The sequence below is a fragment of the Rana temporaria genome, chromosome 1 (assembly GCF_905171775.1).
Source record: "Rana temporaria chromosome 1, aRanTem1.1, whole genome shotgun sequence".
NCBI classification, from domain to species: Eukaryota; Metazoa; Chordata; class Amphibia; order Anura; family Ranidae; genus Rana; species Rana temporaria.
This window is the reverse complement of record NC_053489.1, coordinates 238,901,403-238,915,919: the sequence shown is the minus strand read 5'-3', so window position 1 is coordinate 238,915,919 and position 14,517 is coordinate 238,901,403. Positions and strand designations below refer to the sequence as shown.

The window sequence follows — 14,517 nt, the reverse complement described above, 5'->3', positions numbered from 1 at the left end:
ACCACATGTGTGGGACTTTTTGGGAGCCTAGCCGCGTATGAGACCCCGAAAACCAAGCACCGCCTTCAAGATTTCTAAGGACATAAATTTTTGATTTCACTCACACAAATCTTGAAGGCAGTGCTTGGTTTTCGGGGCCCCGTACGCGGCTAGGCTCCCAAAAAGTCCCACACATGTGGTATCCCCGTACTCAGGAGAAGCAGCAGAATGTATTTTGGGGTGCAATTCCACATATAACCGTGGCATGTGTGAGAAATATATCATTTAGTGACAACGTTTTGTATTTTTTTTTTGGTCATTATTCAGTGACTTGGGGCAAAAAAATTAAATATTCCATGGACTCAACATGCCTCTCAGCAAATAGCTTGGGGTGTCTACTTTCCAAAATGGGGTCATTTGGGGGGGTTTTGTGCTGTTTTGGCATTTTATTGCCTTCGAAACTGTGATAGGTAGTGAGGAGTGAAATCAAAAATTTATGCCCTTAGAAATCCTGAAGGCGGTGATTGGTTTTCGGGGTCCCGTACGCGGCTAGGCTCCCAAAAAGTCCCACACATGTGGTATCCCCGTACTCAGGAGAAGCAGCAGAATGTATTTTGGGGTGCAATTCCACATATAACCGTGGCATGTGTGAGAAATATATCATTTAGTGACAACGTTTTGTATTTTTTTTTTTTTGGTCATTATTCAGTGACTTGGGGCAAAAAAATTAAATATTCCATGGACTCAACATGCCTCTCAGCAAATAGCTTGGGGTGTCTACTTTCCAAAATGGGGTCATTTGGGGGGGTTTTGTGCTGTTTTGGCATTTTATTGCCTTCGAAACTGTGATAGGTAGTGAGGAGTGAAATCAAAAATTTATGCCCTTAGAAATCCTGAAGGCGGTGATTGGTTTTCGGGGTCCCGTACGCGGCTAGGCTCCCAAAAAGTCCCACACATGTGGTATCCCCGTACTCAGGAGAAGCAGCAGAATGTATTTTGGGGTGCAATTCCACATATGCCCATGGCATATGTGAGAAATATATCATTTAGTGACAACGTTTTGTAAAAAATTTAAAAATTTATGCCCTTAGAAATCTTGAAGGCGGTGCTTTGTTTTCGGGGCCCCGTACGTGGCTAGGCTCACAAAAAGTCCCACATATGTGGTATCCCCGTACTCGGGAGAAGCAGCAGAATGTCTTTTGGGGTGCAATTCCACATATAACTATGGCATGTGTGAGCAATATATCATTTAGTGACAACTTTGTGCAAAAAAAAATCAGTTTGTCATATTCCCGCAACTTGTGTCAAAATATAAAATATTCCATGGACTCGACATGCCTCTCAGCAAATAGCTTAGGGTGTCTACTTTCCAAAATGGGGTCATTTGGTTTTTTTTTTTTGCTATTTTGGCATTTTATGGCCTTCGAAACCTTGATAGGTAGTGAGGAGTGAAATCAAAAATTTGTGCCCTTAGAAATGCTGAAGGCGGTGCTTGGGTTTTGGGGCCCCGTATGCGGCTAGGCTCCCAAAAAGTCCCACACATGTGGTATCCCCGTACTCAGGAGAAGCAGCAGAATGTATTTTGGGGTGCAATTCCACATATAACCATGGCATGTGTGAGAAATATATCATTTAGTGACAACTTTTTGTAAACATTTTTTTTTTTTTTTTTTTTTTTGTTATTATTCAATCACTTGGGACAAAAAAATTTAATATTCAATGGACTCAACATGCCTCTCAGCAGTTTCCTTGGGGTGTCTACTTTCCAAAATGGGGTCATTTGGGGGGGTTTTGTACTGCCTTGCCATTTTAGCACCTCAAGAAATGAGATAGGCAGTCATAAAATAAAAGCTGTGTAAATTCCAGAAAATGTACCCTAGTTTGTAGACGCTATAACTTTTGCGAAAACCAATAAATATACGCTTATTGCGATTTTTTTTACTAAAGACATGTGGCTGAATACATTTTGGCCTAAATGTTTGACTAAAATTTAGTTTATTCGATTTTTTTTACTTTTTGTTATAAGAAAAATCATTTTTTTTCCAAATTTACGGTCTTTTTGCGTTTATATCGCAAAAAATAAAAATCGCAGAGGCGATCAAATACCATCAAAATAAAGCTCTATTTGTGGGAAGAAAAGGACGCAAGTTTCGTTTCGGTACAACATTGCATGACCGCGCAATTACCAGTTAAAGCAGCGCATTGCCAAATTGTAAAAACACCTCTGGTCTTTAGACAGCGTATTGGTCCGGAGCTTAAGTGGTTAATCGCGCCAAAAAAATTTTTTTTGTTTTCTTATTTATTTTTTTATAATATTAAATTGTGTTTTTTTTTAATTTTTTTACATTTTGATCACTTTTATTGCTGTCACAAGGAATGTAAACATCCCTTGTGACAGCAATAGGTGGTGACAGGTACTCTTTATGGAGGGATCGGGGGTCTAAAAGACCTCCGAGCCCTCCTTTGCACTTCAAAGTATTCAGATCGCCGAAAACGGCGATTCTGAATACTGTGTACTTTTTTAAATCCGGCGCCATTGGCAGCCGAGAAACCCGGAAGTGACGTCATGACGCCGCTTCCGTGGTTTCAATGCCGAGACTGAATCAAAGCCGCTTACGGCTTAGTGTCAGTCTCCAACCTGGACACAGAAGGCGCCGGATGGAGGATTGGGTCTCCCGGTGGGACGGGAGGCCCGGTCAGAGCGGCGAAAGGCGGCGGGAGGGGGGGGATGTCCCCTCCCGCTCCTCCGGCATAACAACCGAGCGGCTTTTAGCCGCATCGGTTGTTATGTTTGGATAGCCGATCGCCCGCTCTAAACAACAGTACCGGGATGATGCCTGCGGCTGCAGGCATCATCCCGGTATAACCCCCGAACGCCGCCTCGTTAATCGCGCGACAAAAAAATTGACGGCGTTAACGTGGGTTTGCGTTAACGCCGTTAATAGCGCGTTTAACTGACAGCACTAATATATACATATACATATACATTGATCTCATGCTTTCCAAAAAACAAAATGGCAGGGTTTACATCTCCTCCAATAGAGATGACTGGGGACCTTTCGGATAACATCACCGGGTACTGCCTGTAAAAGCAATCCAGAGGCTAATTAGCCGCTAGGATTGCTTATAGATGAAAAATAAGTATACTGGGATTATGGCATACAGTTGCAGCTATAACCCTGTTATTGCGACTTAAAACCAATCGCGTTACATATATGTGATTTGACGGCAAGTGGTTAAGTGTCTGTTTCTCAGATTTCAAGGCCACTACATGCTTCTCTGTACATGTTTAAGTTCTACCAGTTGGATGTTTAGGCTTTCACTGAGGCCAGTTTCTCAAGCTTCTCTTTTAGTTTGAGGATCTGATTCTCTTATTTTGGGCCTGTTGGCATTGTTTGCTGTGTTGCTCACCACTCGATTGTATTGCTTGGGCACATCCCATGGTTTTTATTAATGAAAGTCTGTGTACTGTACTGTGCGATTAGGAAATGTATATATTATATATGTTAAAAAAAAATTGGAGTACAGTCAGTGGCGGCTGGTGCTCAAAATTTTTGGGGGGGCGCAAACAAAAAAAAAGAAGAAAAAAATTGCAGCCTCACTGTGCCCATCAATGTGCCATGCCATCAAACGCAGCCACTGTGCCATCAATTGTCACCACTGTGCCATGCCATCAAACGCAGCCACTGTGCCATCAATTATCACCACTGTGCCATGCCATCAAATGCAGTCACTATGCCATCAAACGCAGTCACTGTGCCATGCCATCAAACGCAGTCACTGTGCCATGCCATCAAACGCAGTCACTGTGCCATGCCATCAAACGCAGTCACTGTGCCATGCCATCAAACGCAGTCACTGTGCCATGCCATCAAACGCAGTCACTGTGCAATGCCATCAAACGCAGTCACTGTGCCATGCCATCAAACGCAGCCACTGTGCCATGCCATCAAACGCAGCCACTGTGCCCCTCAATTGTCGCCACTGTGCCCATTGTTGCAACTGTGCATGCCACTGTGCCCTTTGTCGCCACTGTGCCCTTTGTCGCCACTGTGCCCTGTAAAATGCACTTGCCTTACTCCTTCCACGTCCCTCGATGTCTTCTCCTGCCTTGGTGACGCTTCAGCTTCAGCGTTTGATGGCATGGCACAGGAAGTGGAAGGATCAGGGAGGTTTTTTTTTACTGTTTAGAGGGGGGCAGATTACACAGCACTGTGCTGTTTAATCTGCTTTAAGTGACCAGAATCTGCATTTTTTTGGGGGGGGGGGGGGGTTAACAAACACTTTAAGGAACATAGTGAATTTACATTGTATGTGTAGCCAATATATGGCAAATGCAGATTTAGACCTGAGTGTGATTATTTACAGGTGAGTTTTGTTTTTATGGAGTGGTGTTTTTTTGTTTTTGTGCGTTTTTCAGGCTTATTCGGTCTTAAATGTTTTTGTACAAGCCAGTGAATAGCAAGTTGCTATGAGAAGTGGAAAATGCCCTATTCTGCTTCAAAAATACCCCATTCTGGGTCTTGGGCATCAGTGGCGGCCCATCAATACTGGGCGCAGTGGTGCCACCCCTAATCATGCGTCTGGCCCCCTAATCTAAATGCAGGGCGCCAGACGCATGGATTCCAGTGGGGTTTTTTCTCCATTTGTTTTCGTTTGTTTTTTTAGAAGCATGTGATTTAGAGCCAGAGGCCCTAATTGGCTTAAAAAAAATGGTGGGCTCAGGGTGCAGAGGACAAACGACAAGCTGCCACTGTCGGACATCGAACTACAGGCATCTGAGCGCTCATATGTGAACAACCACAATTTAAAAGCATGGGATTTTGTTAGAGCTTTGAAATAAAACATTTGCAGATATGAATGCAGCCTTTAAAGCAGTGGTCTCCAAACTGCGGCCTGAGGGCCGGATGCGGCCCTTTGCTTGCCTTTATCCGGCCCTTGAGGCACTATCCCTTCCACTGATACGAGACACTATTCTGCCATCTGACACCAACAATGGAGCATCATTTCTCCCACTGACACAACTAATAGAGCACTAGTACTCCCTATGATACCAGCAATGTGGCACTATTCCTCCCCCTAATACCAGATGTTCACCAACAATGATGCCAGCAAAATTTCTACTCCCGCTGGTCAAAGTCCGGCCCTCCAAGAGTCTGAAGGACAATAAACCGGCTCTTTGTTTAGAATGTTTGGAGACCCCTGCTTTAAAGAAACAAGCATTGGAAATCATTGTAAGAAATCATTGGGATGTTGCGTGTAGTTTGTAATTACCAATGAAATATTCAGAGACCTAAATTTAAATCCTTGTGGATCAGGTACGGTTTGGTGTATAATGATGAAAATGTTTGTATCATTCGGGTGAATGATTCATTAGAGGATGTATAGTAAATATAACCATGAAGCAGGGGCCGAAAAATCCTGGTCGCCGTGGCGACTAGAAATAGTGGCCTGGGGACTTGGCTTGGAAGGTGAGCTGTTGGTATTACAAGTTATTACCATCAGATGTGTAAGCTGGCCCCATCTGGTGGTGGCCGTTGGTATTACAAGTTAAGCATTACAAGTTAAACCGCAATTCTAATGTCATTTTTCACTATTTTCATTGCCATCTTCTTCCCTCTAATTAGAACCCCCAAACATTGTATATATTTTTTATCCTAACACCCTAGAGAATTAAATGGCGATCGTTGCAATACTTTCTGTCACGCCGTATTTGCGCAGCGGTCTTACAAGCGCACTTTTTTGGGAAAAAATTACACTTTTTTTAATTAAAAAAATAAGACAACAGTAAAGTTATCCCCATTTTTTTTTATATTATGAAAGATAATGTTACGCCGAGTAAATTCATACCCAACATGTCACGCTTCAAAATTGCGTCCGCTCGTGGAATGCCGACAAACTTTTACCCTTTAAAATCTTCATAGGCGACGTTTAAAAAAATCTACAGGTTGCATGTTTTGAGTTACAGAGGAGGTCTAGGGCTAGAATTATTGCTCTCGCTCTACCAATCGCGGCGATACCTCACGTGTGGTTTGAACACCGTTTACATATGCGGGCACTGCTCACGTATGTGTTCGCTTCTGCGCGCAAGCTCGTCGGGATGGGGTGCGTTTTCTGGCTCCTAACTTTTTTAGCTGGCTCCTAGATTCCAAGCAAATTTGTCAAACCCTGCCATGAAGGTGGCCATGTTTCGCTTTCAGGATCCTATTATTCAAGAAGTGTTTTATTTGAGAAGGAATATTGGGTACTGGTGAAAAATTCAGCCCAAATAACCAAATCACCATTGTTATGTCATACAATGGTTTTCATGTAAAAGATTATTTAAGCAATAAAATCTATCATTTCCATGTTTATCCTTCTGTGGATGGCCATCATAATCATTGTTGCATAAGTTATTTCTTCATCTATTACAGGTTGTAATAACCATCATCATTGCCTGTATCTTGGATGCCTTTGTATTCCGGATGAATTACGGCAGAAAGAATAAAGATGCAGAAGGTTTGTGTTGATCATAACTTTGATGGCAAAGATAGAGAAATCTGTAAATTAAAAATTATGTGAACCCAATATTTTACATTTTTAATGTTTACCTACTGTAAAATTTACTTGTATGAAAAAGTATCCTGTGTATTGCTTCCTTTGTGTGAAATGCCTGGTGTTCCTGCCAGTCCCTCTGCTTTCCTATTAAAAACTGACCATACTAGACATCAGAGCATAGTGTAGTCCGTTCCATAGCTGTGCTGAGAACTCAGCCTGCTCTCCTCCAATGATCAACTTGTCCTGACATGCCCCCTCCTGGACAGCTATTCAGTCAGAAGATCAGTGTGCTGCTGTTTTTTGTTCTATTACCCTCTGTTCTCAGCTGCATAAGGAGCTCAGAGAGTTATGTGATCACTTATAAAAAAAAGGAAAAAAAGGTATTTATATCTATACACAAATGTTTTGCCTTTAGATTATGTTTTAAAATGAGTGAGGGTTTACATATACTTTATACTTTTACATATACAGCATTAGGCTTAATGTATACGGGACGTTTTTACAACCTCTCCTGAACGATTTAACTTGACAGATAGTAACCCACGTTTGAAACGTCTGTTTTGCTCCATTTACATGCCGCGTTTTGTTGCGTTTTGCTTTTAGAAGCGTTTCTAACAAAAACAAATATTTTAAATAGGCAAAAACGCCTGTAAACGAAACGTGGCTAAATGCGGGTTTGCCGTGTTTAGCCACATTTAGAATTGTTTGGCGCTTGAAATGCCTCTAAACTCAGCGTCTGAACTCATTTTATTGCTTTCCAAAAAAAAAAGTCTCTAAACTCCACTGCCTAGAAACGACCCTGTGTACATGTACAGTACTGATAAGATGATATAGATGATACTGCTGCTGGTCCGTTTACCAGCAGCAGTGTACATGAGGCCTTAACGTGTCCCAGGGTGGATTTCCTGATAACCGTGTAGGTCAGTGGCAAAATACTTTTTTCACCACTAGAACTGATTTTCTCCCCATATCAGTTTATGGAAATGCAAAAGCAGCCTAAAGCAGGCCAAAAGGTGGCAGCTGCAGGTCTAACTTGTCAACACGTTCTAACCTGTTGACACTGGCCTTAATGTCTATAGAAATGACCTGTAATTCACACTGGAAGACCTTATGACAGGGTGGAAATGCAGGAGCCCATTTGGAATACAGGATAAAGTGTCGCCATATAAGGGTAAGTGTCTGAAGAAGGGACCCTCATGGCATGATCACCAGGTATTGCTGTAAAAGCAATGGTAAAGCTGGTTTGAGATTTCGGGAAATAAAATGACATCTATTTTAAAAGACTCAGGCACACAGGAATTTAGAAACTGTTGGGTTATACTGCCATTTACTGGCAGATTGGACACTGGCTGGGCCACAACAAGAAAATTGTGGCCCAGCCCAGGAAACACCTCCTACTCCAAGCCTGTGTCAATTTTTTTGCCAGTGTTCTAGGAGGATAGATATCTTTTCTATGCTCCTTCTGAGAAAAGCTAACCTTTTTGTTTAGCTACTTTTTTTTTCTTCAAACAAGAGTGCTAGCTTCATCACTGCCTGACTTTAGAGTGCTGTTACGACACCACTCTGGACTAGAAAATGCAGAGCTAGTCTGGAATGTGATTTTCCAGACCTTCAAAAGTTGGCTGCAGAGCACTTTTCAAAACCATGGCACTGCTTTAGCGGATTCGCTTTGTGAGATGCTACTAACAAGGAAGGGATAAATGCGGAGGGATTGAGCATTGCCATCATCCACTGGATGGAGTGTGGCATTTTGGCTTTGCGCCGTTTCCTGACATTCATCTTTGAGGAAGCCCCTTCCTGTTGCTGCTTTTTTTGCAGGAGATGCCCGTAGCTCCCAAACCCCCCGTCGCCGTGCCTGCTACTCGCAAAGAGTCACTTGGTCACCTTCGGCCACTTGATCCTACAACTGCTTCCCCAAGCAGCTGGGTTTGTGAGAATCTGGGGCCCAAGCCTTATACTATGGGTTTATTACCTTATGGTGCAGCATGTCTGATTCTAGTCACATTGGGAGTAGTCCTGTTGTACCAGATGAAAAACAAAAAGGTGGCAAGCATAACACTGGTTCTCGGGCACACTCGATCAGTGGCCTGGTTTTGATCAATCACCAAGTAATGGTGGTGTTACCGTAACCAAGAGAACATATAGGATATCTTTTGCCAGGGGCCAACCTGTTTCCCTGTTGTACCAGATGCCTCCAGCTGACTCCACCAACAGTTTCAGGGCTGTTTGCAGTGTCCCCCCTGAGATGCCTGACAAGGACTGCCTGGAACTTTGCCCTCTGTTTAAGTCTGTGCCATCTCTCTTGGCTCCATCAGCCATGGCCAGTTCATGATTTAATCGAGGAGTATTTCACTGCAGACATGCAAGTCTTTGCGCAAAATAGCACTAATGACTGCTAACCCTAACCACAGAGATTACAAGCGGTCTTTTGTGCAGGGTGTTTTCCATGTCGCTCCCTCTGTGTGCTCCCCCATAATTCGTGGGATCTGAATTTTGTTTTCTTCACACTTAAAAAAATCAAAATAAAACAATTCCTTTTGAACTGTTCAAGAATATTCCCTTTTCCACTCTCCCTCACAGGATTTTGTTTCTTGATGCCATCACCTCTGCAAGGCAAGCGTTTGAGTTGGCAACTTTATTTTGTAACAAGTCCTATCTGGTTTTACACAAAAACAAGGTGGTGGTGAGGCTAGAAGATCTTATATTGCTTGGATGCAATTTGTGCTCTGCAAGTTTGCCTCGCAGCCATCACTTCCCCTCTCTTCCTCTCATTCCTGATTTTTCAAGTGACTCAGACAGACCACGATCCAAGTATATGGCCTTTAAGGTTTGGATCATCCTTTCTTGTTAGGGTGTACTCTACTAAATCTGTTAGAACGTCTTGTTTTCTTTTTGTTTTTTTTTTACATAAAGCAACTGTATCATAGATTTGCAAAGCTGTCACCTTGTCTTCTGTTCATATGTTCTTCAGATTTTATCAGATGGATGTTCAGGCATCATCTGATGACAGCTTTGGGCGTAAGGTCCTTCAGGCAGTTCTTTGAGTTGCAGGTAGTCCCCAGTGTTTTGTTTGCTCTTGCCTGCCCTTCAGTCTCTGAAGTCCTGTGTCCCTAAATGGACGAGGAAGAAAATATAATTTTTGTACATACTGTAAAAAAAAAAAATTTGGAGACCGTTAAGGGTCCCACCCGTTTGTGTTTATGATCATCTTGTTGGTACTGTTTTACCACAAAACGAAGTAATGCTGCGAGTAGGAGGGGTTATCCTGGGCTGTTTTTGTTTGACATCATCCAGTCCTCCTGTATCTAAATTCTTGTGTCCCTCAATGAACCTTTAGAAATAGATTTTTGGGTAAGTAAAAAAATCCCATTTAATTTGCTGTGTTTCTGTATTTCATGTAGTCAAGTAGCATTACCCAGTGCATATTGTGAGAAAAACAATCAGCGCCACAATGACCCTCTGAGTGTCTACATAGTGATACACCACACCTATTGCAATGTTAAATTTGTGAAAATAGTGCAGCGCTGCGTATCTATAAATCTTATATAAACAAATAATTATACATTCCCGCTGTCACCGCTGTGTAAAATCCTATTTTAATGGATCCAATATTCAGTGCACACCACCACCTGCTAAAATGCCTGCTTACCTCAAGGATTCACTCCTTGTGTCCGCCACGATTAATCCACTTTGCCTATGCTAAGATGTGTTAATTATGTTTTTATTTATTTTTTGTTAAAGATGAGAAAGGCATTACTTTGGAGGAAGAGGTAGGCAGAGAGGAGTTGACGGGTATTCTTAGACATGCACAAACCAATGATGAGAAAAGCCAGCTGCGAAAACTGCTGTCACACTTACAGGCCAGCGAGGTAGGTTACTGATCCTTGGTTGCTCTATTCTGAATTCTCCTGTTTTGATACATTGGACAGACATTTGTGTGATGAGTCTAATAACTTCGAATTCATAACCTTGTCGAGTATATGAAGAGTCCAGCAAGCAGTAATGTCCACATTATTGTACTACACTTATCAAATATCATTACCGATTGTGTTTTTGTTGTGGTAGTTACTTTGGGAGCAAGATGTGTTCATGCTTGATCTGAATATGTTTTTCGTACAGTACACAACAATTATTTCACAAACAATGAGTTGTATGCCACTACTTTCAGGACACTGTAAAAAGCTTTGCCGGGGGCCTGGATCTATCCCCCTAGTGCCCCCATATACGTTTTTTTTTGGATTCAAATAATAAACATGTCATACTTGCGTGCTCTGTGCAATCATTTTGCACAGCGCAGCCCCAATCCACCTTGTTTGCATCCATTGACAGACAGTGCGGCTTGCCCCTGTTCCCTGCTACCTCATTACAGAAATTGATTGACAGCAGCGGGAGCCAATGGCTCTCGTTGCTATCAATCTGCCCAGTGAGGAGAGAGAAAGTTCAGAGAGTCGCTGTCATGCTCTGAATCAAAATCGGGCTTGTATAAGTATAAGGGGGGGAGGGGGGAACATGTAGCACAGAAAGTTTCTTTCTTTTAAAAAACCTACAGCTTTAGAACCACTTTTTCTTCTAGTCTCCTTAGGTGATGGACACTTTCTCTCTTTGCAGAAGTTCTTCCTATTATCGCTTTGCCAGATTTAACTACTTCCGTCAATTGACACTTCTGTTAAGATCTGAATGCTTATTGCCTTCAGGGTTCATGAGCAGTTTCCAGGTTGCTGACTCCTGAGCACATCTTGTGAACCATACCTGGACCCCGCAGTGGTGAGGCCAGCCTGTAATGTTTGCAATCATCCCTGGATAATTGTTAGGGTCATCCTATCATCTATGAATAGATTCCTGTAATGTACGATAAACATAGGGGGAATTTTCACAAATCTGTAAATTCCACATCTTGGAGTACACTACAGGACACGGGTCCCTACAATCTCTTCTCTGTGATCTCTCTCTTATAACCTATGGTCTATTAATTATATCCTGTGTCCTGTACTGCACTCCGATTCAAAATTCACAAGTATGTCAAAAGTCCTCTTTATATATTAATTTCTTCTTTCACCATTGTGGCATTTAATTTGAACCGTTGACGCTGTTTTGTCACACATTCTTATCTTTCAGGCTGCTTCTGTTGTTTTTGTGGGCAAAAGATCCCAAACGAAGAGTGATCTCAGCAGGAAGATGTATGAGGAAGAGATTCAGGTGAAATTTGCATTTTCTTGCTTAAATTTATGTGAGACCAGCATGCCTCTTTTTTTTTTTTTTGCTAATGCCCTAGAACAGGGGTGTCCAAACTTTTTTCAACGAGGGCCGGATTTGATGAAGTGGACATCAATGAGGGGCGACCATTTTGCCTGACATTCTTTGAACCATTAAAATTTGGTCTAAGTGTTTTTGTCAGAGCACTAATACACTGGCCAACAAAAATTCTCTTGCCTTGGCTGTGTTTGGTGGGGAGATGAGCTTGAGCGTGTTATTTGTCTGTGTGTGTGTGTGTGTGTATATAGATATATATATATAGATATCTATATCTCTATCTCTCCCTTTTGCGCCGCTCAGGACGAGCTCGGGAGTGTTATTTGGACATACCGTATAACACGCACCTTCACTTTAAGAGGGAATTAATTTTTTTTTACTTTAAATAAAGAACTGTGAAGCAAAATAAAGGGTCAGTGCCCAACAATGCAGCCTAATCAGTGCCCATCTGCAGCCTCACCATTGCCATCGGTGAAGCCTGATCCACGCCCATCTGCAGCCACGGAGGGCACAGGGAGGGGGCGGGACGAGCGCCAACAGGTCAAAGTCCCACCTCCTATGATAGACAGAACAGTCATCCAATGGCAGCCCAGGAGACAGGACTTCCTAGTTCATATGCCACTGAGTAAAGAAGAGATTCTCCTGTATGTAATCTGATGGTGCTCGTTCTGCCCCCTCCCTGTCCCCTCAGGGGTAGCGCCGATAAATACAGTATATATCTTTAGTGGCCCTGGGAGCCGTAAAAAAAATATATTTTTCCAAATTACCAGGGGGGCCACATTAAACCGGAACAAGGGCCGCAATTGGCCCGTGGGCCGGACTTTGGACATGCCTGCCCTAGAAGAGTATACATCTTCTCTCTGTTCTAAGAGAAACAAACCATTTCTACATTTTCTGAAGCCATTTTTCTTCTAGCAAGATATTTACAGTTTCTGCAGAGTCATTGGGGCTCCTTTGGCTTTTTTTCCGGATTGACCGATTCTTGGCATAGCCTTAGAGGGCATAACCAGACCCCGCTGTGAGGAAGAAGCAGACTGGTCTGTATTGTGCCCTAAAAATTGTTAGGCTCCTTCCTAGACACTTTACAGGGTTTTTAGGTCCACAGCCGTGATACACCTGAGAGGGGGAGGGTATGCACACTGGGAGGGCAAAATCTGTATAGATGGATGGGTAATGTTTGCTGGATCCTGCTTAACCCTTTCTGTTCCAGCAGCAGTTTTTTGTGGGTACACTTAGGGGGCAATACCTTGCTTTATACTTGGCCCTCTGCCCAAACCTGCCCAAACACTTACCTGACCTTGTCAGTGATCCAGCCCTGTGCCTGGCTGCAGGTCTCCTTTCTTTACTTCTTGGTCTCATAGGAGACTCGGGAAGTAGCAAATGACAATGGCTCCTGCTGTCATCATTTAAATCCTGTGAGAAAGGAGCAGTGGTGTGGCCAGGGGCGGACTGACAACTTATGGGGCCCCCCGGGCATCAGGAGATCATGGGGCCCCCTGTGTCCCTGCCCACACTCAAGCCACACACAGCCCCACCCACCCCACTTGCACTGCGTGGATGCATCCTCTGCAGTATCAAAACTGGTTGGTTCACGACATGCTAAAGAGGGTGGGACAAGGCTAAGGAGGCCGAGTGTCTAAAGAAAGGGAGACTTAACCACTTAAGGAACGCCTCCTGCACATTTACGTCAGCAGAATGGCACGGCTGGGCACAGGCACGTACCTGTACGTCCCCTTTAAGTGCCCAGCCGTGGGTCGGGCGCGCACCCACGACCCGATCCGAAGCTCCATGACCGCGGGACACACTATTAGTTAGTTCTTAGTCATTGCTCATAGTGTGAAACGTGTCAGCTACTTTCCCCATTTTGCTGTGATTTGTGGTGTTTACTGGTCTTTTTTTTACCAATAAAGGCAACCGAAAGGTTTTTCTGGAGTGCGGCTGTCCATACATTCTTCTTAATTTTTTCATATTACATGGGGGCAAGACGATACATTATGGGGCACAGGAGGGCATATTACATGGGAACAAGAGTGCACATTACAGGGCACAGCAGGGGATATTGCATAGGGCAAAAGGGCACATTATAGGGCACAGTATGGTGCTCACAGCAGGACACGGCCTGGTGCATCACGGGGAACAGGGCACAATGCAGGGCAAAGGGCACATCACATGGCGCACAGCAGGGCACATCATGGAGTATGAAGGGCTCCGGGCACATCACAAGGCACATAGGAGGGAACTGGGCAAACAGTGGGGCACGCAGTAGGGCATATCACAGGACACAAAGTAGGTCATGGGACACATTGGGCACACATCAGGGCATGGGGCGTACATCAGGGCTTGGGGTAAACCGGGCATGGGGACACACATAGCACGGGGCAGACAACATGGCAATGGGGCACAGAGCGGGGCAATGGAGAACATCACCGCATGGCACACAGCACGGCAATGTGGGAACACGGCAATGTGGGAACACGGCACGGCAATGTGGGAACACAGCACGGCATGGAGACACACATCACCGCATGGGGGCACACATCACGAAATGGGGGCACACAGAGCATGGGGCAGACAGCACGGCATGGGGGCACACAGCAGGGGCAATGGGTGTACACAGCTGGGTATGGGAGCACACATGGCATGGGGCAGACAGCATGTCATGGGGGTACACAGCTGGGCACATAGAGGGACACGGGGCAAACTGCTGCACTTTCCTTCCTCGATGCGGAGTAGTGCAGGAAGGGACTGTAA

General features: G+C 43.9%; 1 protein-coding gene across 1 annotated transcript in view; it reads left to right on the top strand.

Moving 5' to 3' along the window:
• The window catches only part of TPCN1 (two pore segment channel 1), a 138,708-nt gene that overhangs the window by 115,941 nt on the left and 8,250 nt on the right, over positions 1-14,517 (top strand). The window contains exons 25-27 of the mRNA XM_040351920.1: positions 6,393-6,477; positions 10,258-10,385; positions 11,632-11,712. Coding sequence (XP_040207854.1) covers positions 6,393-6,477; positions 10,258-10,385; positions 11,632-11,712 — 294 coding nt within the window. The remainder of the gene's footprint in view (positions 1-6,392; positions 6,478-10,257; positions 10,386-11,631; positions 11,713-14,517) is intronic.